Here is a 22219-nt window from a genome sequence, read left to right as displayed (position 1 = left end):
GCGGCAAGAATGCTACACGAGAAACTGCAAAGCGAAGCTAGAAGTCAACCATCGGAGGATTGAACGTCGTCTAGCGACGCAGCAAGCCGTACTGAAAAGGGATGTCTTGACTTGGATTGCTTGCTATGGCTTGGAGGCTAACGAGCCGCAGATACCGTTATTTGGCTGGCTTTGAATGTATTGTCTGCTTCGATTTCAAAGTCCACAATGACAGCCAGGGATTCACGGCACAGTGCTCACATCCAAATCAGGTCTGCAGTGAATGCGCCACAGGCCAAGTCGACTCGGATATTGAAGGCGGCCGTTGGCAGAGTATTCGCTGTCCCTCTGCAGGCTGTGGACTATCGCTTCGATTTGAGGATATCCAAGCCATTGCCTCGAGTGCTGCTTTTGAGAGGTACGTATATTCCTGAAGTCAAGTCTTTGACTCGCAACTCATACTTTGGCAGATATCATGACATTATTAACAGGAACTTGATGAAACAAGACCCGAACTTTTCGCAATGTAACCGACCGGGAGGTGACTGTCAGAATGGGCAAATACACATTGGTGGAGGTACATTCTCGTATTGAAGTCTACTCAAAATCACCTCTGACGTGTCCTCCAGCCCAGAACCCCAAAATGCGCTGCGAATCCTGCGGCTATCTCAGCTGCTTCAGATGCTCTTCTGAATGGCACGAAAACCAAACCTGCTTAGAGTACCACCAGTTGTATGCAAATGATGAGGAGACCGATGAGCATAAAAGGAAGTATTACAAAAGGTGTCCTGGCGCAGGCTGTGGTGTCTACACTAAGAAACAAGGAGGCTGTCATGAGATGGAGTGTCCAAACAAGGGTCAAGATGAAGCACTTCTGAAATGTGTTGACGTGGCTTACTCTTATATTTAGACTCTTGCGGCAGGACCTGGTGTTGGAATTGCAAAATCATCCTCAATTGCTCGCAAAGTTACTGGGTTCGCGCTGCTCAACAACATTTGACGGTTTGCGATGCCGATTTCGTCAGAGGGCGTCGAAGAGTAAGCTTGGAATGGCCTCTGGATACATCACAATATCGTGCAGGCTGGAATGAAGATGAAGGCTTTATAGGAACAGGCTAGCCTGGTACTTGAGATAACCATCACCAACAGGCGGCCGTATGGTCGGAACAGCTCAGTCATGAAATCCAAGGAAGCTGCGTCAACCCTTCGGAAGTCGTTCAATATCGACAGTCAAGGTTTCGTCATCCTCGGTTGTGTGCTGCCATCTCACGGTGCTGCTGAGTAACGAAGTCGTATCTCTCCTCCAGGGTTCGCATCTGAGCCCTTATGTCGTCGCGATCGGCTCTGATTTCCTGCAATTGATGGACATTCGCATTATGTCTTCCTTGAATGGCATGTAATTGGGCTTGTATATCATCACCATGAGCCTGGCTGTCACGAAGTTGCTGCTGTAATCGCTGGCTTGCTGCATTGTGTTGCCCTCTGACGTCGGCTAGCTCTGCCCTGAGATTGTCACGCTCCGTCCTCAATCGATCTCGCTCCGTCCTCAAGCGCCTAAGATCCGCCTCCAACTCCGGTAGTCGATCTGCTCTTCTCTCGGAAGTTCTCAAGTCACGTTTGATGTGCTTCAACTCCTTTCGCCTCTCTCTATACGTCCACCAAAGGCACGGCGCTATGACTATGAGAGTCCCAACGATTCCAACCGAGATGTATAATGGGAGCCAATAAATCATACTCAGCAATCAAGGAAGCCTCTACACCTTCCAAAGTTGCATGCCTACGGGCAATGACTTCGATTCAAGATGTATATCTCTTACATTTCGGGCTTGTAACCAAGGGACTGACGGAAACTCTGTGGCGTAAGGCGCTGAAGGCTTAGGGGCAGTTGGCTCCCCTTAAGATCTGGGCGGGACTGGTGATGCTCTTTGGTCCTGGAACACGCTCCTAGAGTTGAGAGTATCTTCCTTGCTGTGACACCTGGCTTGTGATGTTTGATATTATCATTTACTTGACGACCTAGTAATGACTGATTTGCACGGAAAACGAGAAATATCTATACCAGCTTCACTTGCCAGTACTAGATAAAGCGCCTAATGCGTTGCCCAACGGGGCACTTTCAATAGGCAGCAGTAACGAGGGCCAATAGACCCTCTCGGCGGCTGTATAGGGCGAGCTCTACACCAATTGCCATTGCGTGGTGGCTGCTTTCGTACGAGTCAGGGTGCAGGGTCTGCCCTGCCGCCCGCTGCGGCAGGCAGGGATGCCCCTTTCTTAGGTGGCATCCAGTTGAGGCTCATGGTCACTGAAGGGAAACAGACGAGGCTTATATACAGAGCCTGAGCTAGAGACCGCACATCCATTTCACACATCTACAGACCTTCTTCCAGTATGCTCCGCGAAGATCCTTATCGTGCACTACACGTGGGACGTATCACTCCTGAATGATGTCCTGGCCGGCATAGATGAATTTCCAAGCAGCATTCATAGCCGCAAGCTGTTCACTATTACTTGCTACGCTCTCTAGCGCTCATCTGTGAGCCCCTAGACCCTCCCAGCTATCAATCCCCCAGACGAATCTACTCGCTGATTGTAAGAAGCCAAGGTCAGCCTGTTAGCCCTCACCTGGCAATAAGCCTGTCAAACTACCATCAGACATCTTCCATTGTCTCGAGAGGATGGGATTCGAGTTTTTCATGCCATTATTTGGACGGGCATCTTGCCCCAACGGACGTGCCGTGCGGAGGAGACAGTGACGCACAATCTTGCTGCCCCTCGGACTGGGACTGCGTGGATAATGGGCTCTGTTACCTCCCAAAATTTGGATACTATGGTCGCTTTACTTGTACTGACTCGTCATGGACGTCTGAAAACTGCCCTCAAATTTGTACCAATGGTGAGATCTTCGCCCCGCTTAATGCGAGATAGCGATGCTAACGGCAGATAGACGGTATGATCCATGACGGGGAAGCCATCTTGCAGTGTGAATATGGCAATTATTGTTGCGATGGCGATCGATCTCTGCCTGGGTGCTGCCAGAGTGGAAACGATCGATTTTCTCTCGATCCGTTGCCAGTCCTTGCGGCGATGGCAGGGGTCACTGCCAACGTTTCCTTTGACTTGTCGACTGTCACGTCCAGCTCATCAGAGACTGCAGAAACCTCAGAAACCAGTGTCACTTCAGATCTTCCGACTACCAGCTCATCAAGCTCCTCATCAGCAAGTCAAAAGACCTCAGACTCATCATCAGCTACAGACACAACTAAATCTGCGTCTACTGCACTACCATCTTCAACAAGCCTTCTCACGACTTCTAGTGACAAAGCAACCACGGCCAGGACGTCTCTGACACCTATGACAACTACAATATATCCAATCACAGGCAGCTCAGAGCCCAGCTCTTCGGCATCGTGCCCTAAAGAACCGTCTTGCTCCCTTCGTCCAGGATCTCCTAGTAGATCACAAGTAGCTTTGCTGGAAGTAGCATCTCTGTATAGCAATGCTCGAGACTGCATTGAGCCATGCTACATATTGCTCTGGTTCACGTTTTACAACATCTTCGCCGTTATCGCCAGTCTAGCACTTGGCAGTAGACAGTCACGGGCAATCATAGCACACCTCACCGGCAGCAGCGACTTTGGGAAATCCTTTCCAGACTCAAGCAGATCTCTCGACAAAAGGCTGAATTATCTATCTGTCATCTTCAGCCTCATCCTGCAAGTGGGTGCAACAGTCGGCACAGCATTCATCTTTACCAGAGACGATCCTTCTGCTTCGCCGTGGCACATGTTTGCCCTCTGGACGGCGCGCCCTCTCGCAACCCCTCTAGTCATCTACTTCGTGATGATCAACCCCTCCTCATACGCTTTTCAAGCGGCGGAAATCACATATGTCGATACGCTGCTGAGCCTCATCTCGTTGGTCGGGTTTGGCACAGTGGCCCATGCAACCACAGGAGGGGGGCCATTACAGGTCAGCATCGCCCAAGCGGGTTCCGCAATCGGCATCCTCGCGAACATATTATTTCTCCATCTCCTCTACAAAGTCCGCCCAAGCTATATCTTCGTCCAGACCCAGCAACCCTCAGAGGACCGGCTCCAAGTGGACTGGGAGCGTCTGAACCCTCTGAGATTGAAGATCGCGGGCGCCTGGGCATTCGTGCTTCATGTGCTGCGGTATATGGCCTCTTGGCTCCTGTGGGTTGGTGTGCTGCAGACAAATCCGGAAGCGTTTTGTCCCAGCACGGGTGCCTTGTTTGAAGTCATGGCCCTTTTGATCTGTGTTCCGATCTTGGACAATGTCCTGCGAGCGTATCTGGTTGGGGGTAGAGGGCAGAAATTGGCGGATGGTCGACGCAGGGGCTTGGAGGAAGCTTTCGATATAGAAGACGTGCTCCTGAATTTGGTGAATCTGGAAAGATTTAGAGTAGGTTGTGGATGACTGGTGTTTAAATACTCGGCTGCAAGACATGTAGTAGCGAAATACTTAAGGTATGTGGTCAGATGCATCACCTACGGATTGGACTTTTTGATTTGCTTTGACAACGCGATACGTCGTGATATCTCTTGTACTGCGTTGCCTTCAGACTTTCCTGCGAAGAAACGACCATCGAAATGGCTCCTTCGTTATGCTTCAACTCGGTCACTGCAGCAGATTTCATAAGTCTGTGACTGCACGAGCCATCGGCAACCCCACGAATGTCTACAAATGGGTTGCCAGATTTCCATAAAAAAGGAACAAAACAGGAAGACGCAGTCCAGTGCAGTTGAAGATCAGGCTGAGCAAGCTCAATACGCTAACCGCTTCACTTTCGTCTTCATACCCCTATCCTAGTCCCTCAATTCGCGTCTGCCAACACACACCCACACCATACCAAATCCCACCCTTCAGCCTCGTCGCGTCGGCTCCTGCCTTTCTCCCCCTTCCCCCTTCCCCCATCCCCCATCCCAACTTCTCCTCCTAACATCTCAACTCTCACCATGCCCCTTCCCCTCCCACAACCGCACAAAGAAGCCGATAAGCCACCATGCCAACATTGACAGTCCGCCCCCTCGATGGCAGCAATCTTACTTTCCCCAACATCTCCTTCGCCATCCTCGTCGCGCAGCTAAAACAACTCATCGCCGAGCGACAGGGCGTGCAGCCGCGCGACCAGCGGCTCATATATGGGGGCCAGTATCTGGATGATCAGAGGACGCTGGAGAGCTATAACATTGGCGATGTGAGCCCCCCGCCCCCCCCTCCTTTTTCTCGCCTCTCCCTCCTCTTCCCTCCCCCTTTCACCTGCTTACAAGAAAACCACACGACAGGGTTTTGTCATCCGTCTCCTAACAGCCGCCCCATCCCCCTCGCCCGCCAATCTCCCTCAAGCTGGTTCCGTGGGGCCCCGCGTCCTCCGTAACATCTTCGTCCAGCCCGCCACGGGGCCTGTGATCAGTATCCGCGATGTCCCCGCGGACGCGACGGTCGAGCACCTCAAGCAGATGTATTTCTATCGCACGGATCAGAACCCGGAGTTTGTGAGGATGATATATGGGGGGAAGGAGATTGAGGAGATTAGGGGGGTCGGGGTATGTGATATTCTTCTTCTGTTTGTGGTTTTGAGGAAAGGGAAGGGGGGTATGAGGGGAGGGGTGTGCGGGGGCTGGGGGGGAATGGTGGTGAACGGTAAAGGGGAAAAGGGGCAATAGGCAATGGGAAGAATTTAGCTGACTAAGTGCGTTGAGCGGATAGTGATGAAGTTGACGGACTATGGAATTGAGGAGGTGAGTGGGAAGTAAAATGGAGTGGGTGAATCTTGGTGTGTGAATGATGCTGACGACCGGTGATGCGGGTTAGGGCTCGACGCTTCATGTTGTATTTAGGTTACCTGGAGGAGATAGATGACGCTACGTTGAGCTTGAGCTTGAGGACAAAAAAATTGCGTGGGAAAATGCAAGACGGATTGGGCACCGACGTCCTCTCTTGTTTCGGCTCAGACAACGGGAAGGTACAGGTGCCTCATCCGTAAGATCGGTCTTTGGCCAGTAGCAAGTCTTTCCTTTGACAGAGGAGAGTATAGGTACTGTGTGCGTTATGGGGTGCCCACGCTGCGATGAAGGAAGGCTTCTGGATGGCCTTGAAGCTTCTAGAATATACGATACAGGAGGTCGTTTCTGGATAGACAGCGTTTGGGGTCCGTTTTTAACATGTGATACTCAGGTACATCTTGATACTGACAAAATGGTAATGTTTCGGAAGGGGTTGCTCCTTTGCTCCTCCTTGTGAGACGGCTTGCTTCCCTTTCTCATCTCTGAAGGGAAAAGTCCAACTAGGTATTCTCCGTAGTCCTGCTTTCAAGGTTATTCTAGCATGGATATCGGACTTTTTGCCAAGATATACATACTCATTCGCCTCGTCTAGAATGCCTTGGTTCTAGTTCCTGCAAGGACGCCGATCTCGGGAATCGCCCACACGACCCCGCTTGGCGAAAGAAGCACGAATGAGCTGAAAGGTTGTCCCTTTGTGTCACATTCTGCCTTGTTGCCAATTTGTAGTCCAATGGGCTCTAGTATAGCCTTCCTTCACCGGCTCTTGTCCTTTCGTTTGGGGATAAGTTTATTGCAGGCTAGGCCACACGGGAGTATAGAATAATTCATCGTTCTGACATTGCCAACAGCATTGATGAAATTTGGGGGATTTCTCCCTTTGTTCACTGGCTATTTAGCGCTGCAGTGCATGACTTTATTGGAAACCGACACTTGATACACGACGTGGTACATACTCTAGGTATCCTCAGAGCTTTGCAGCTTTGCAGCTTTGCGTGCCATCCCGTTTGCCAGATACGAACGAGAAATCGCTCTTTGTGGCAGCGCTTCGTCAGTCGTCGAAGATGGATCCATGCAAAGATTGCCAAGGACTGCTTGGATACGACGTGAACAGAACCCGACGAGATCTAGCTTCCCTTGTTCTATCCAGCAAACATTGTCCTTGTTGCCGTTTTCTGTGCGAATTCTTCGAAATTCCAATCGAGTCAATCCGCAATGGAGTCATGTGGCCTTCCACAGAAGAAATCGTGGCGATCGATGAAGACCAGGGTGTTGATCGGCGGACTAAGCACAAGCGCAAATACCTTGTGGAGTTCAAGAGTTTCAGATATGATTTATCTCTAGGGCGTGTTCAAGGCGAGCTGATACCTCAGGGTAAAAGTCGCTGTTTTCCAGAGCCGATGGAAGTCAAGCTTCCGCTGCGATATTTACATTGCCATTATTCGCAAAGCGAAAGTACGCTAGGGGTCAGCATAAGCCCAGCAGGTATGTTTACTTTATCATGCCTCCATTTCTCGGGATGATCGTTCGGGAGTAGTTCTAATGTTGGGTTACTACCTCCGTGCCCGTTGTTGGTGGACGACTGCCATACTGCGGAGGGCTTCGAAGTAGAGAAAGCTTGCTGATGTGACTGTTTGTAGACAAATTCGCACACCGTGGAATTTGGTCACATGCCGGGACGGCATCACTTGCTGCTAGGATTGGCACGGTTGTTGAATTTCTCGATGCATGCCACTCCCATCATCCACGATGCTCGCAAGGCACGAAAGAGCACTCTATCCTACCCAGCCGATTTGTCGACATCGGAAACCATGACAGAGGTGTAGAGCCCAGACTTGTTTCCAGTAGTGGGATAGCAAATACTGAGAAGTACACTACACTGAGCCATTGCTGGGGTGCACATCCTGACAACATGCCGCTGCGGACTACTCGATCCACTGAGGCCTCACATAGATCTTCAATCCCCATGTCTTCGCTACCAAAGACCTTTCACGACGCAGTGAGCGTTACCCGTGCACTCAACATCAGATGTATCTGGATTGATTCGCTTTGCATTGTCCAAGACGATTTGGTAGATTGGGAACAAGAAGCCGCTAAGATGGCTTCAATCTATGAAGGCAGTTGTCTCACCATTGCCGCAGTCGATTCACCTGACTGTAATGGCGGTCTTTTTCTAGACAGCATCACACCCTCAGCCCACTTCAATATCACATCTCGAGTTGCTTCAGGCAAACCTCGAACGATTGCTTCTGTTCGCGAGCTTCTTCAACCACGATCCAATGAGGACAAATTGCATCTCTACAATGCTCCACTTTATCGACGAGGCTGGGTATTCCAAGAGATGATGCTGTCCTCAAGATCTTTACATTTCAGAGAAGATCAAATGTACTGGAAGTGCCGTTCTGGATTGAGGTCCGAGGATGGCACCTTAGACGATGAACGAAATCACGACAGCTTGAACATGTTCTCGAGAGTTGGCAGGACACGCGACGAAGATTTTACTAGTCTGTCGAAGACGAGTGCAACCTGGTAGAGGTAGGTTAATGACTATACAACTCGGGAATTGACCAAGTCCGAGGACAGGACCGCCGCCATAACAGGAATGATACGAAAATTTGAACGCCTCACGGAAGAAACTCCTATACTGGGTTTGTGGGAGAGTACATTCATCTGCGACCTGAGTTGGTCCGTTGTTGGTGAGTTTGCAGATATCGCAGATACAGGTCCTTCCTGGTCCTGGTTTTACCGCCCTCGACAGCCTATTTTTCACCAGGTACATGGCAGATGGTTTGAACGTGAAAGGAACAAGCTCGAGCCGAGTCTCGAGAGCTTCAATGTCGAATGGTCTGGAAGTCCCTTTACCTCTAAGCTTGTTGAATCTACGCTCCATATCAACGGAGTGGTCAGATCCTTTAACGTCATAAAATCAAAATGGGAATATGGCTTCCACGTTGATCACCCAGACCCGTCCTGCAAAGGCTCCAGGGCAGAGGTCGAATGCAAATTTGATAAATGTAGTCAGATCCGCGAAGGAGACCATATCAGATGCCTTTTCCTGTTCTATTGTACAGAGCACATCGACACTGAGGGTCCCGAGGGCGGGTTGATTTACCAATCAAGCAGGTGGGAATACTTCTTGCTAATTGCCCCTTATCAGCCACCGCCTCGCTCGGCTTTAGAAAGAAAGAACCAGTATAAGGTATTTTCTAGCGACGAGAAAGCAGCAGCCTACCGGCGTGTTGGAGTGGGACGTTTCCAGCACGAGCTTGTTCCTAAAGTCGAATGGTTTGGACTTTCAGGCGGAAAACATAGTAACATAAGCTGGCCTAATTCGACGTTGATGTTTGAAGGAGCGGAGCGCGTCACATTTGAGTTGAAGTAGATCCAAGAGTATAACCAATCAAAGGTGTAATTTCCAAGCTTGGACATGGCAGCTTGTGATTGGGACTCGTGTGTTCATTTGCTTTAGCCCAGGGCTACTATAAACGCCGGCGTTTGTGCACTTCGGAGGTTGAAAAGGTAGCCTCCCCAATATGTAACTTAGATTGGTCTTTGTTGTACACATGTGAGCCTGTTCATCGATAAGTTCTTTGGCTCCGTTGTACGTAATTTCACGAATTTGTCGCCATTCCAGACTCTGAGCTGAATTTCGATTGTGATGGTATCACAGCCTCGCCTATCGTCCGATGTTCTTCGGATCTGACCATGGCAAAGCTTGTATTCAAGCACCTTCTGCGTGAGTGGTGGTGGTCATCATGGACCCAGCAGTAGCAAGCCACGGGAAAGTCTCCATGCCCTCTCATAAGCCAACGAGGTAAGCACGTCGCAGACCCACACTCAGGCTGGCATCCTCAGCAACAAACCTGAGACTCAACACCCATGCCAGTCATCATCAATTGACTTTCCCCCAACCCCCCTCCGCCGTTTCTCCATTACCAACGGTTCCTGTATTCTTTCACATCGTGCTGTATCCATATGCACCTTGCCCATCCCCCGACCCCTCCTATTCATGAGAAGCAAAACCCGAGTCGCCCGAGTCCGTCCCCCCCAAACGTGCCAGCTTATGCAACCATATGCAAACCCAGCCCCGTCTTACAGCGCTCAGAATTATCAAAGAACGAAGGAAAACCCGACTCTGTTGCAATTTTTTGTAGGCGCCCGGACTCCGATGGTTTACTCTGGGCCAAGGGGGGCGCTAGGGATGCGTGCTAGGGGCTCGGGGGTGCGGGGATTCCGCACTTCCGGACAGGTGTGACAGGCGGAGAGAAGCTTACGGATTTGTTCTGTGGAGGAGTCGAGTGTGGTGCGGTGACAGGATGGCTGTGAATGACGGGCGAGCGAAGTCCCTGGTGGAGACAACCAGAGGTCTGCAATCGATGAAATCCATGTCTATTTTGGACGTCTAAGGATCCGATGGAGGCCATATCCTACGCATATTTCATCATAGACTCCCCAAACTGCGTATGTTGCATACTGTGCTCTCGGATATAAGGGCCAGAGATTTCCATAAGAGATCGTCGTCCACCCACTCCCTCGTCCGTGTGACTTGTGCTTTAGGCGTTCCAGAAAAGAACTCGCCTGTCCTCCCTTCCACCTCATTGCCCCTTACCTGCATAATGGCGACGGGAAGGCACACCCAAGAATAGACGGTATCTTCCTCGGCATAGAACAATGGATAGCGCTGATGCGCTGACGTGCATAAGCTTTCCCCGGTCCCATCCCTAGAACTATCCCATGGTGCCGCTGGTGCCACCGAAGAAAGTTGCCGAGAAATGCCCTTCTCCAGGGCAAGACGGGGGTGGGTGCAACCAATAAGCCGTTCCTTGACCGGCTTCTTCCTTCTGCGATGGGATAGGACGGCGTGAGGGTACGTACCTCCTCACTTTCTCTCACATGTACCTACGTTTGGGGGGCTCGGTAGCACGTGCAGGACAGGATGGGTGATCGTAGATGAACGGAGGTGCCCTGCACGCAACCCACCGTTTCGCTACCATAGTCTATCCATAAGCTGTTCCCCCGCAGACTGCTGCCTCTATGACACAGATACCCACCCTCCCACCGTGTGTGATGGGAACAATCACAGCAAGCTAATTCGTGGTAAAGAGCTAGGAGGCGTATGGGCGGTTAGAACAGAGCGAGCAGTGCATGATCGACAAGGTTATTCGCATATCCGCTAGCCCCTTCCTTCGTAGGATCTCTAGCTCGATGCGTTCGGTGTGGTAGCCTCGTGCATCCATGTGCGCACATCTTTTAGTGAAGCTCAAACGCGTGCGTGCTCTAGGCAGGCTGAGGAGAGGGGTTGGGGAAGGGATTGAGGGGTGTGATTGGGTGCGCGATCTGTAGCCAATGATGGGAGGAGGAGAGGTGGGCTCGTGAGGCTGAAGGCTGGGGTTGTAAGTGGTGGATATGGTTGGAGGAAGGGAGGAAGGGGTTGGGATTGTGCGATGGGATTGTGGGAAGGAAACGGAAGGGAAAGGGGAGGGGTGAGTGGCTGCCTCGTGAGTGGTAAGTTATTTGGATTTATGATTGTTTATGTTCGTATCGTATGTATGGAAGGAAAGGCAGGGGAGAGAAGCTGGAACGTGGGAATGGATGGATGTAATGGGGTATCAAAATTATGTATATTGTAGTTGATAGAATGCCTATGTACCAAGAGTATCAAGTAGCCAACCAAATGCTAAAACCATGCCACAAACACCTGACTCCTTGAATCCCAAAACCCATCATGACTCACAGTGGAGCCATGTGAGAATCCTCCTTTGCAAATCAAAACCCAAAGCCGGGAGAAATCCGTAGGCCTGCTGCTGCTGTCCTTGCGAACTATGCTTTTGCTGCAAAACAATCGACTGAATTCGACGTAATCCTCCCAAATGAAGACGGGAGGATTGGGGTATCTTCGCGAATCGATAATTGAATAGTGCTGCAAGAGCGCCGTAGAAATGTAGCTGTCCTTCAAATAGACCTCCCAATTAAACAAAACGAGGCAAGAACAATGTCGCATCCATCCGACACCAAACGTCGCTGTGACTGTGGCCGGCTCCTTCTACTTCTTGTTTTTCTTCTTTCTTCTGCTGAGACTTGTGCCGTGGCACCTCCGCTAACCCCGTGGGTTCCTGATCACGTCTTCACAATTCGCATCGAAGCGCATATTCCAAAGACGGATCCTCTGCATCATATCTTCCGTGTCTTCAAGCATCCGGTCGCGACCGAACATCGAGTCGACAAATTCGCAACCGCTATTCTTTCCCATCTTGTAACTCCCCTTTGCTCCTCCATCCTTCTCGCCCTCCTTCTTCGCTACCTTCCACATAAATTCTTCACACTGTTTCAAAAGCTTCTTCAACTTATGCCAGAGTCTATCCCCACTGTCAAGGAATTCTTCGACTAGGTCGTAATCGTTATCGTCTTCAACCTTAGGCAGTATTGCATCAGCTCGTTTCATCTTGTGAGCGAGCTTGATGAGTAAGAGCCACATATCGCCAGCAACCTCGGACATCGGAGTAGAGGCACCATGGTGATACACGGTCCAATCATAGATCCACTTGCCGAGCGAGTTAGCGTCAAAGACGCTACCGAGAAGCATCACAGGCGCCTCATCTGGGTCCCAGTTCTTCAACGAGTAGCCGGCCGGTATGCGATGCTTGAGTGCGTCAGCCGGTGTTGCCTGGCGTGGCGGATCCACTTGTTTTGCAGGTTTGTTGGAGCTTGAGGGTCGTGCGGCTGACGCGCGGCGGGTGGAGGATTTTTGCTGTGAGTCATTGCGAGGTGCCTGAGTAAAGAAAAAGTGATTGTTAGTCTTCTTCGGCTTGGGTAATTGCTTCTCAGGCTTGCGAGGCTTGATGTATGTGAATGTTGGCGAGTCATCGGCTGAGTCAGACGTATCAATAATGATATGCTGTTTCTGCTGCGGTGATCGCGTAGACGCGTGGCGTTGCGGCCTGGTCTCCCCTCTGTGCCCAAACTGATCATTGTAGCTATGGCTGCCTGTCCAATTGCCCCCGCCACGGGGATCGGCGGTTGCGGAATCGCGGCGAGCCTGTGGTTTGGGTGGCGCACGCGAGAAGGTTCTACTACTCACATGCTCCTGGTATTTGGCAGGTGGCGACGCGAAGTCTGGTTGCCTTGCGTAATAGCTTGACGATGGGAACTCTGCAGGAGCGTGCCATCCACCTGGTCGCTTAGGGGTACTATAGCTTTGGGATCTTGAATGTTTCTTGTAGTCCTTGGTCGGTGGTGGCGACTTGTATTGCGGTGGGATGTAGTAGGTATAGGCTGCCTCTGGTGATGGTGAGCCTGAAGGTGAGGTAGAAGCTGAAGTTGTGTAGTCATATCTGACATATCCTGGTGGTGGAACTGAGTATTGATACATGTTGTGGCGACGCGTGCATCAGGTGGACCTCACGGGCAAGGAGGTGGTGGTCGCCCGCGTCCTGGTCCAAGGCCGTTGTGTATTGCGTGCGCAACCAGTCTTAGAGAGCTACTATCTCTTGATCGATGTCGAGGAGAGGAATGTTGACGCTGGTTACTTCTCTCGTTAGACATAGGGTCGGTCGCGTACAAGTACGTTGGAACGACGGAGGTGAAGGATGGATCCGTGTGAGAGACAGGATCCTAGGGATAGTATGAGCTCCTAAACCGCTGTAGAGCGAAGTTTGGTAGGTTTCTCGGGACGATGTTGATCGTTGTGGAGTAAGTAATAAGAGGTGAGGAGATTTTCGCCTTTAAGAAGAGGCTGGGAACCGGGCCAGTGTTTGTATTTTTTCGATACACTAATATAGCGTCCGATACTAGTGCATGGAGGAAGTCGAAAGCGCTGAATCTAATGGTGGCTAAGATTTCCTAAGATTCCTTAGACTCAAACACGCACCAAACGTTGCTCCCAAGCGGCAAAAAGGGCGTTCCTCAGTTGCCTTGCCGCCTGTGAGAAGCAGAGCCGGGTCTGTGATTCGTTCCAGCGAGATCAGATGGTCGCCCACAGCTAGAGAGCAAAGCGCCCATACAAGAGGCAAAGACGGTCGATAGCTGAAGGCCGAGGACTTCTATTTGACTCTTACGGTCGTACGAGGAGTTACGTAGGCTTTAATGCATTCATGCGACGTTTTGACGTCTATTTGCGGGTTTTGTGTAGGATGATTAAACCGGCAAGCGATCTGACTCCCCCGTTAGGCGACCGCTATTTCGGCCACACAGTAATGCTGGTGGGAACAGTCCAGGCACAATCTCGCTCTTCTCGTCTCACACAGCCTTCTCGATAATGCTTATGCTTCTCAAGGATGACTCAGGCGAGATTCTGGCAAACTCAGAGAGCGCTTGCGCACCTCGTTCTTATATACGCTGACCTGGTGGTGCTGGAAGGTGCTAGTGCTTTCGCGCATACCCAATGGATTACTAAAGCACTGAAAGTACCTCGAGTCAGCGTCGCACAGCGATTCCTTTCTGCTCTCACACTTTCTTCTCGGCTTATTCTTGCCTCCTGGCCGGCGACTTGAGCCCTGGTCGGTGTCGTAGATGCTCTGTCTCATAGATGCATGCCTGAACTGCAGCTGCTCCCACCTCTCCACCCTGGAAGCCAATCTACGACGCAGCCATGTTGCTGGAGAAGTTCGCTTCTAAGGACCCGCACACCCAAAATATATATCCCCTGCATGCCCCCGTTCGACCTTGCATACCGTTCGCTGTTAGGATGCAGCTCATCTCGTGCGAGTCGCTTTCTTCCGAGAATCTTCGTTGAGTGCGCAAACTCTCATCTGCGCAATCCTCTTCGGTCAAGATGTGACGGGTAGGTCATTTTGATACCGGTACAAGCCCTGGAGCTTCTTTGCCCGGAAGACGGGGCCTAAGATGCCGCTTCTGTGGTGGTGCCGGGAGGATGCACATCACTTTTCCTCCACGCAGGCAAGCGCAGGTCCTGAGCGGAAAGATAGAAAGCTAGACCTGGTAGACTGATTGGTCTATGCCTTCTCGAGCAATCATCAGCAAGCCACCACATGGATGTCGAAAGGGGTTGAGAGGGGGAACGAAAGTCATCTGTTCCCTTTCGTTCTCTGTCCCGCGCCATGACGCTCGGCTTGCTCTGTCTGGTGGCTCTCGCCGCGTGTGCCGATTGTGGGTGGATGGCTATGTAACATGCCACTGCCGTTTCGTGTTCTCGGAGAATTCTTCTGAGATGATCTGTTGCGAATTCTTGCAGCACGGCAAAGCTGAAATGGCTGCAGCAGTTGGTCGAAAATAACCATGAGATTATAGGATGATGTTAGACTATGTTACAGGTCCTTGTCCATTGTGATGGTGCGTTTTCGCTTGCGACGCTCCGGTATCCGCGCCAGACTTCTCACCGCATTTTGTGTGAAATGAAAGACTCGACTCCTCTAGAAGGATTTTCTAGAACACACTTGAGTTGGGACTTGGGACCAACAAGATGCCCCAGCCACGCGCCCGTCTGTGCTGGAGCGATCCACCAGCGATCCTAGACCGCGAGCTTCAGACTACTACCGGTGACTATTGCGATTGGCCGAATGGGTGGTGGAAGCTGCTGTCCGCCTTGGCAAGCTGCACTCTGCGAGCAATTATTGCACGCTGTCGCTCTCGTCCTCATTCGTCTTGACAACCAGCCTCTGGCACCTGCGATCAGGATGGTTGATGCTGGCTGTTTTCCTCGTTCTCTCACCGAAAGAAGGCGCACTGACTGCGATCGGTGATCCTTCGTGGTCTCGACTCTTTGGAGCCTCAGTGGTAAATGACCGCCATGTGTTTGATATCATGTATTGGTGCTGTATCAGGCCTGGCTTGGGCGTCAATGCTGCGATAGCCGAAACCGCTCTCGCTCTCAGATTCGTTCGTTTCAGCTATTTACTCCCCACAACAGAGAAAATCAAGCATCGTAGCTGTCTATGTTTACTCATGTCATAGCGCATGCCTACCTTGCGGCCTAGATTGCTCTCAATAGACACCTCTTGCTGTTTTAACGACTGTCGTGCATTGAACACATGCCTGATTCTTCTCGGACGCACCGTTTTTGGAGCCTGAATGCACCGTTCCGGCCATTCACTATGTCATATTGCATGTTGCCTGACCACCTCTTGATCTCGTGCTCATCAGACTAGCATGCAACCTTATGCGATAGCTGCAACCCTGTTGTACGCCGTGTATGTGACGTAATGAGTCTTTCTCTCCGTGACGCCCACAGTCTCCGTTCTTGCAATATCGACAGACCCACTTCATTTTCACTCAATATACTCGCAACCGGTCGGGCTTCGGACGGCGTCTATTGTGTCAAAGTTGTGCTACACTAAATATAGAAGAATAAGAGAACACCGCGTTTCAAGACCCGGCCTGTGGCTCCCGAACGGCGCGTAGGGTAGATCCTTACCCTGCCAGATACTACGGAGCATAAGAACAAGATACAGCTGAAGGTAGTATGTTCACGAAGATAAGAGACTGGAATGTGTTGAGTAGGGGAGACGAATCAGGTGCAGATCATCTCGTCCGAAGATTGATAGTTTGTTGAGTGGATCACAAACAATATGGGCATACCAATATATATATACACCTCCTCTGAGTCAATCGCTTTCCCTCTGCTCGCCCTTTCAATGAATATCTCGTTAATTCTCGCTATTAGTACCTTCTTGCACCTCCTCGGCCCCCTCTTCACTATCACGTTCACCGTCGGCCATAATCCGTCGCTTCACATCATTTGCCACCTTCACCCCTGTCTTATAGATACCCATGCCGCCAATTGCCTTCTTCTTCGCTGCTAAGGTTCTGGCCCCTTGTGTTACACTCTCTCCATCCACTTTGTGATTATTCATTGCCTGTTCCTCTTCCATAAATCCGTTGAGATCTTCCGCGTAAGGACTCAGATGTTTCTCCTCCACGTGGTCATCCCACGCATCTTCGTTATCAAACATCAGGCGTTGAACCGCTGCTAACTCGTCGTCTTCTCCGACCTGGTTGGGATGGGCACTACTCAATTGGACGGAGCAGTCAGCCCATTTGCAAGCCCAAGGGCCTTTTCCAAGTCTTTCTCGGTGTTGTTTGCGAACATGTTTGTGCAGGATCTCAATATTATGTAGTTCTGCAGGACACCTTTCCCAGTGGCATTTGTAGACTGTGTAAGAAGGGGAGGATGGACGCTTACCATTTTTCCCTTGCTCTATGCTGTTTTTTCGGCCAGAATCTGGGTTAGAAATGCTGGGGGAGCGGGTCGGGACAACGATGGCTATGCGACTTGAGGTTGGCGTGATCTCACTTTGCTGACCATGCAGCCTCGTCGGAGTTGATGCCTCACTCTTCACCTGATCCAATGAAGCGGTGATGAAAGGCTCGAGTGGCTGTTGTAACTCGTGCGCTTGAGATTTTCTTTTCGAGACGCCCTTGTCACTTCGTGGATTCCTGTTCTTAGCACCTGGTGGTCGTCCTTTCCTACCTGGAACACGAAATGGAGTTGTCTCAGATGTTTGATCGCTCGGTGGTTTATGAGCTGAAGCTGTAGCGGCTGAGAAATAGGGAGAGGTGGTAGTGTCAATTGGCCCTACTGATTGTCTTGAGGTTGTACTGAACGATGGCATTTGAATAGGCGCCAACGTTGAATGATTGCCTTGTGTGAATTGCTGTTCTCCAAATTGGTGGCTCTTGGTTCCGGATTGTTTAGGCGGCCTACCACGTCTCCGAACAACTGGAACTTCACCACTTCCGATAGGCTGTGAAAAGAAGTCTGGACGGTTACGTTGACCAACTGCGACGACTGGGCGCATCTTTGGGGCAGACATAGCTGACTCCCTTAAACTGCTCTCCTTCCCACCGGTATCTTGATCTTCATGCTTGGCGAGCTGAGATATCGGCTTTGGTGGAGCTGGACCTCCAGGGTCAACAAGATCCCAACGGAATGTCGAAAGATCTGCATTGACGTCAACGCTTACGAACCGCTCGCTTAGGCCGTCGAGATGGCTGTTTAGCGAGGGCATTGTAGGATGTCTGCCGGAGGCCAGTAATATGTCTCGACAAATCGTCCTCGGGTCGTAATTTGATCTACGTAAAGCATCTCTTCGCCTATTCATTGGCTCGACCACTTTCTCATATAGTAAGTCCTCCTTTCCGGAAGGTTGTGTTTTGCTTCGCTGTGGACCAGTATATTGTTCTTGGAAATTATAAGGTTTTACTCCACGTTGCTGGTTGAGCTCGGGTGCAGGGAGTCCCCATTTCTGATTTAAGGATTGATTGGAAAATGGCCTGGTAGGTTCCTTCAGCATATTTTGAGAGGGTAAGGCAGGCTTAGATTGTTCGACTCGAGGCTTCGGACGGTGGCGAATAAACTCGTCTTCATCAGATAGAATGGATAAATCTACGATGTCACCGAAGTTTCTTTTCTTCGCCTTCTCTTCTTTACTCTGCGGAGCCGCAGAGCTTATCTCTGGCTTGACCTCAACCGACAATGGTGATTGCCCACTTGCTGCTGGTACAGGGGAGACGATACCAAAAGGTCCCGATCCTTGCATGTTTGCAACTGGCGCCTGGAATGAATTTGCTGTTCGAGAAGCTGGAGAGGGAACGTAGCCATTTGGGACTGGGAAGGGTGGAATTGCAGTTGGAATTGGTCCTGGAGGTTGGTTGACTGTCTGCTGTGCATTCTGACTCAAATCCGGAATCGCCGTTAGTAAAGTTCGAGCAAATGACCCCCGGTCTATTACGAAACCTTTGCCTTCGAGATGTTCGCAGAGCTGGTAATAACTAGGGTTTCCATCTAACAGCGCATGAATCTCGTCGGTCGTTATACCTTTTCCGGCATTTTGAGGCGAAGCGATCAGTGCTTGGCGAGCTGCGTCTGCCAGTGCTCTCTTCTTGTGTTCTGGCCAGTGAGTCTTGCCGACAGGTAAGGGTCTGCCAGCTTGAGCGGCTGAAGGCGATCTCGTTCCTGCTTTAAGTACTTGCGCGACATTAGAGGCAGAGACTTCCTGGGAAAGACTTGATTGCTGGGGTCGCCTTTCGCTCGAATTTGGACGCAACGGCTCGGAAGTCTCTAGGTCTATGATTTGGGCACTAGATCCTGTAGATTTTCTTTTGCTGTTTGAAGCCTTGTCGGGTGTGAAGAAGGCGTTGCCTCTTTTCCTGCGAAGCATTGGATACCGTCCGCGATCGAATTCTGCCGGAATCGAAGCAGCAGGGAGATCAGATTCGGCAGGTAGATCTGTCTGCTGGGGGCTTATCGTCTGTGCATTCACTATTGGCGATGCTGCGGGACCACTTTGACTTGTGCGAGACGTAGGGGCTTGGGCAGGTTGTCCCTAACTAGAATATCAATATATGTTCAAGAGAGGCTTTCAATTTGGGTACCTTTTTAACCTCCTCCCAGACTTGCGAAAATAAGCCAGGATCTTTAGCCTTGTAATCGCGCATCTTTTCTATCATTTGTTTCATCTCCAATTCGATCTGTTCCTTCGTTGCAGTCGAGTCGGTTTTGGACGTGCTTTGACCCATCAAAGCCTGTGCTGCTTGGGTCACATCATCTACCGCCGGAGAGACTGCCATTGATGGATTGGAGCCTGCAGTGGATGCGTTCTGTACCTTAGCCTTGCGTGCGGCTTCGGCTTCCTCCTGTCTCCGCTGATACTCGTAGTGGTTAAATACCTGGTTCGGGTCCACAGTTGTGGGATGTTGGTCATCTATCGAGGGAGGTTGTGGAGTCGCGCTACCGTTGGCTCCAGAACTGAGCTGTGTCTGCTTCTTCGACGGTTTTTTAGAATTCTTTTTCCCACTCTCAACTGTTTGACGCGCACTTCTTGCTGATGAGTTGGCTTTCGGCGCCTGATCAATTGGTTTAGGAGACGCCGTAGCAGGGTTAGCCGAGGAGATCGATGATGATGGGCGTTGATGGGATTGTTGCATAGTAGAGCTTTGAGGCAGTCCGTGATGGTATCCCGTCTTTACTTGCATGCTCGATTGATGGGCTTGGTTGTTAGGAATTGGTGTAGATTGAGCATTTTGCCTACCAAGTCCTGAGGTTGGCCGCTGGATGGCTTGCCCACTTGCCGGACGTGAAACCTGTGGAGTATACTGACGGTAAGTCTGTGAAGACTGCTGCTGCGGTGGCGCTGAATACTGATATTGCGCAGGACTACTCCGCCCAGCGTTGGTTACGTTATTATTTTGACCAGAGAATGATGGTTGGGCATGGGGGACCTGGTATTGGACTGGAGACGACTGAGACTGCCGCGCTTGCTGATCAGAATGACCTTGAAATCCCCCGCTGCCACCTCTTTGGTGATTGTGGGGAACCGGCGAACTGTTCCCGTATTTGCTTGTATTCCTAGCGCGATTCGAGTCGATTAATTGCGATAAAGACGACTGATTCTGGCTCTGGTTCTGGCCTTGACCCAAGCTTGATGCATACGCCAGATTGCCAAGGGCTGTAGTGTCTGGGCCACTGCTCACGTATGCATCTAGGCGACCTTGAGTCCCTCCACTCGACGTTCCTAAATGGCCAGAACTTTGACTGCTGTAGCCCGTGGCGTGATTATTCACACCGGTCTCATAACCTTGAGATTGCTGCTTCTGATGGTCGGTCTTGCTTTGATATGCGCTCAACGGTTGGTATTGGGCGGAAGAGTATGAATCGCTCATTCGCGAATCTTGAGGAAATGAATTTGGATTTTGTTGGTAGGGAGGCTGCTGCTGAGAAATCTGCTGCTGCTGCTGGTAGTAGGGAGAGTATTGACTGTAGCCGTTATACGACATGCCCGAGCTTGTGTCGTTCAGCGCTTCTTCGCGGAAAAAGAGTATGGACTTGATGACCGAATGAGATCGCGACGAGCCTTCGGACGCGCTGCGTCAAGCATTGGGAAGGGCTTCGCTTGAACCTTTCTTACTACGAAGGAGGATCATTCGCTTGTTGCCTTGACTGCACACACATCTTTACGCAATTCCCTAACCACGTTGAGTTCCAGTTGTATCTTGGGTGTTTGAAATCATTTGCTAATCACGCTCCGCCAAAAAGGGTAAAGCGTCACTTAGCGAGCTCTTAGCGTGATCAGTCTTGGCGGCACACTCTCTCATACATGCAAGTCTTGTCAATCCGAGCGGACTCTTTAACAAGATAATCCCATCGAGAAGCGGCAGTCATGCCAAAGACAAGTGAGACGCTTCTTTTGATCCAGAGTGTATTCGAGGGATGCTAATCTCCTTACTTAGGTCTCGCCTCCTCTCGGAGGAAATCAAGAAAAGCACACTTCAGCGCACCTTCCTCTGAGCGCCGCGTTCGCATGAGCGCTACCCTTTCAAAAGAACTACGAGATAAATATAGTGTACGATTACCCTTGTACACTCTCCATCCATTCCTAGCGAGACTCGTCATGTCATCTCGCGAAATTCCTACGAGGGCAATTGCCCACACTTTTTACATAGACTGACGCCTTGCCCTTCTAGGTCCGCTCCATTCCCATCCGCAAAGACGACGAAGTGACAATTCTTCGTGGCTCTAACAAAGGCCGAGAAGGCAAGGTTACTTCGGTCTACCGCCTCAAATACGTGATCCATGTCGAGCGGGTAACGAGAGACAAGAGCAATGGACAGAGTGTTCCCTTAGGCATCGCCCCGAGCAAGGTAGCCATTACGAAATTGAAGCTGGATAAGGATCGCGAGAAAATTCTAGAGAGGGCGAAGGCGGGCAGGGAGGAGGCTAAGAAGAGGAGAGAGGCTTGAAGGGAGGCTATGGAGTAGGGAAGAGCAATTCTATGACTATATGGACCTCCATGAAGTTGAAGAGGCTGTGGTGCTTGTGGCATATTAGCTGGAAAACGAGCAAATGACTGGTCGGCAAACATGTCACATATCAAACGAGGGTTTTGATCGAGCAAGGCTGAGTGCGATGTTCAGCATGCGAATTCCCTATCGCTACTTCCTGCCTGTTTGTTGCCTTCTGTGGCTTTTTAACTTCATTAGAGTTCACAAAGCCTCTCAATCTTCGATCCTTGTGCTTGAACTCGTGGCGATCCTGCAACCTGTCATTGCATCCTTCAGCGCTTATTTCTGCCCTCAGCCCTATGTTGGCTGACAGTCAATCGTTGCACGTTTAGATCTTCTCGCCTTCAATGATCACCGAACGCAAGTTATATCTCCGGTATGACCACCAAGTCCATGGTTGTCCCGGTATACGCCTCGCGGAGAATAAATCAGAAGGATCACATCTCACAGGGTGTCATCCTTTCTTCCTCAAAGACCGAAGCCGATGTGCAAGCTGTGAGGCTGTAAAATCTTTCAAGAAGGAACAGATGGAGACTGGAGCTCTAACGCGTCATCAATTGTATCTTGCGAATTAAGCTAGTGAAGATCGACGGCATTCCTATGGTTCGTTTCCTAAGTGCTGTGACAAAAGGTGTCGGGATGGGCCTCTAAGCGCTGGGGTAGTGGGAGTAGGATCAAGAGGAGCAGACTCGTGGTGCGGA

At 50.7% G+C, this 22219-nt stretch overlaps 8 protein-coding genes across 8 annotated transcripts; 5 read left to right on the top strand and 3 right to left on the bottom strand.

Moving 5' to 3' along the window:
* Positions 1-1220: 1220 nt before the first annotated feature.
* On the bottom strand, positions 1221-1712 carry KY384_007899 (uncharacterized protein; the record flags this gene model as incomplete). Its single annotated transcript, XM_044816388.1, has 1 exon — positions 1221-1712. One exon carries the CDS (start codon positions 1710-1712, stop codon positions 1221-1223), a length of 492 nt encoding a protein of 163 aa, XP_044667028.1.
* Positions 1713-3063: 1351 nt separating this feature from the next.
* On the top strand, positions 3064-4416 carry KY384_007898 (uncharacterized protein; the record flags this gene model as incomplete). Its single annotated transcript, XM_044816387.1, has 1 exon — positions 3064-4416. The coding sequence occupies one exon, from the start codon at positions 3064-3066 to the stop codon at positions 4414-4416; it is 1353 nt and encodes a 450-aa protein (XP_044667027.1).
* Positions 4417-5002: 586 nt separating this feature from the next.
* On the top strand, positions 5003-5666 carry KY384_007897 (uncharacterized protein; the record flags this gene model as incomplete). The annotated part of the gene is made up of 2 exons (XM_044816386.1): positions 5003-5197; positions 5286-5666. 2 exons carry the CDS (start codon positions 5003-5005, stop codon positions 5664-5666), a joined length of 576 nt encoding a protein of 191 aa, XP_044667026.1.
* A 2029-nt stretch (positions 5667-7695) lies between these two features.
* KY384_007896 (uncharacterized protein) lies at positions 7696-8316 on the top strand (the record flags this gene model as incomplete). Its single annotated transcript, XM_044816385.1, has 1 exon — positions 7696-8316. One exon carries the CDS (start codon positions 7696-7698, stop codon positions 8314-8316), a length of 621 nt encoding a protein of 206 aa, XP_044667025.1.
* Positions 8317-8385: 69 nt separating this feature from the next.
* KY384_007895 (uncharacterized protein) lies at positions 8386-9165 on the top strand (the record flags this gene model as incomplete). The annotated part of the gene is made up of 1 exon (XM_044816384.1): positions 8386-9165. One exon carries the CDS (start codon positions 8386-8388, stop codon positions 9163-9165), a length of 780 nt encoding a protein of 259 aa, XP_044667024.1.
* Positions 9166-11880: 2715 nt separating this feature from the next.
* Positions 11881-13152, bottom strand: KY384_007894 (uncharacterized protein; the record flags this gene model as incomplete). Its single annotated transcript, XM_044816383.1, has 1 exon — positions 11881-13152. The coding sequence occupies one exon, from the start codon at positions 13150-13152 to the stop codon at positions 11881-11883; it is 1272 nt and encodes a 423-aa protein (XP_044667023.1).
* A 3232-nt stretch (positions 13153-16384) lies between these two features.
* On the bottom strand, positions 16385-20513 carry KY384_007893 (uncharacterized protein; the record flags this gene model as incomplete). The annotated part of the gene is made up of 2 exons (XM_044816382.1): positions 16385-19063; positions 19113-20513. 2 exons carry the CDS (start codon positions 20511-20513, stop codon positions 16385-16387), a joined length of 4080 nt encoding a protein of 1359 aa, XP_044667022.1.
* Positions 20514-21037: 524 nt separating this feature from the next.
* Positions 21038-21476, top strand: RPL26A (60S ribosomal protein L26A; the record flags this gene model as incomplete). The annotated part of the gene is made up of 2 exons (XM_044816381.1): positions 21038-21079; positions 21201-21476. 2 exons carry the CDS (start codon positions 21038-21040, stop codon positions 21474-21476), a joined length of 318 nt encoding a protein of 105 aa, XP_044667021.1.
* Positions 21477-22219: the final 743 nt, after the last annotated feature.

Source organism: Bacidia gigantensis (assembly GCF_019456465.1).
Source record: "Bacidia gigantensis strain McMullin 20006 chromosome Unknown contig_278, whole genome shotgun sequence".
NCBI classification, from domain to species: Eukaryota; Fungi; Ascomycota; class Lecanoromycetes; order Lecanorales; family Ramalinaceae; genus Bacidia; species Bacidia gigantensis.
This window is presented reverse-complemented; position numbering and strand designations above follow the sequence as displayed.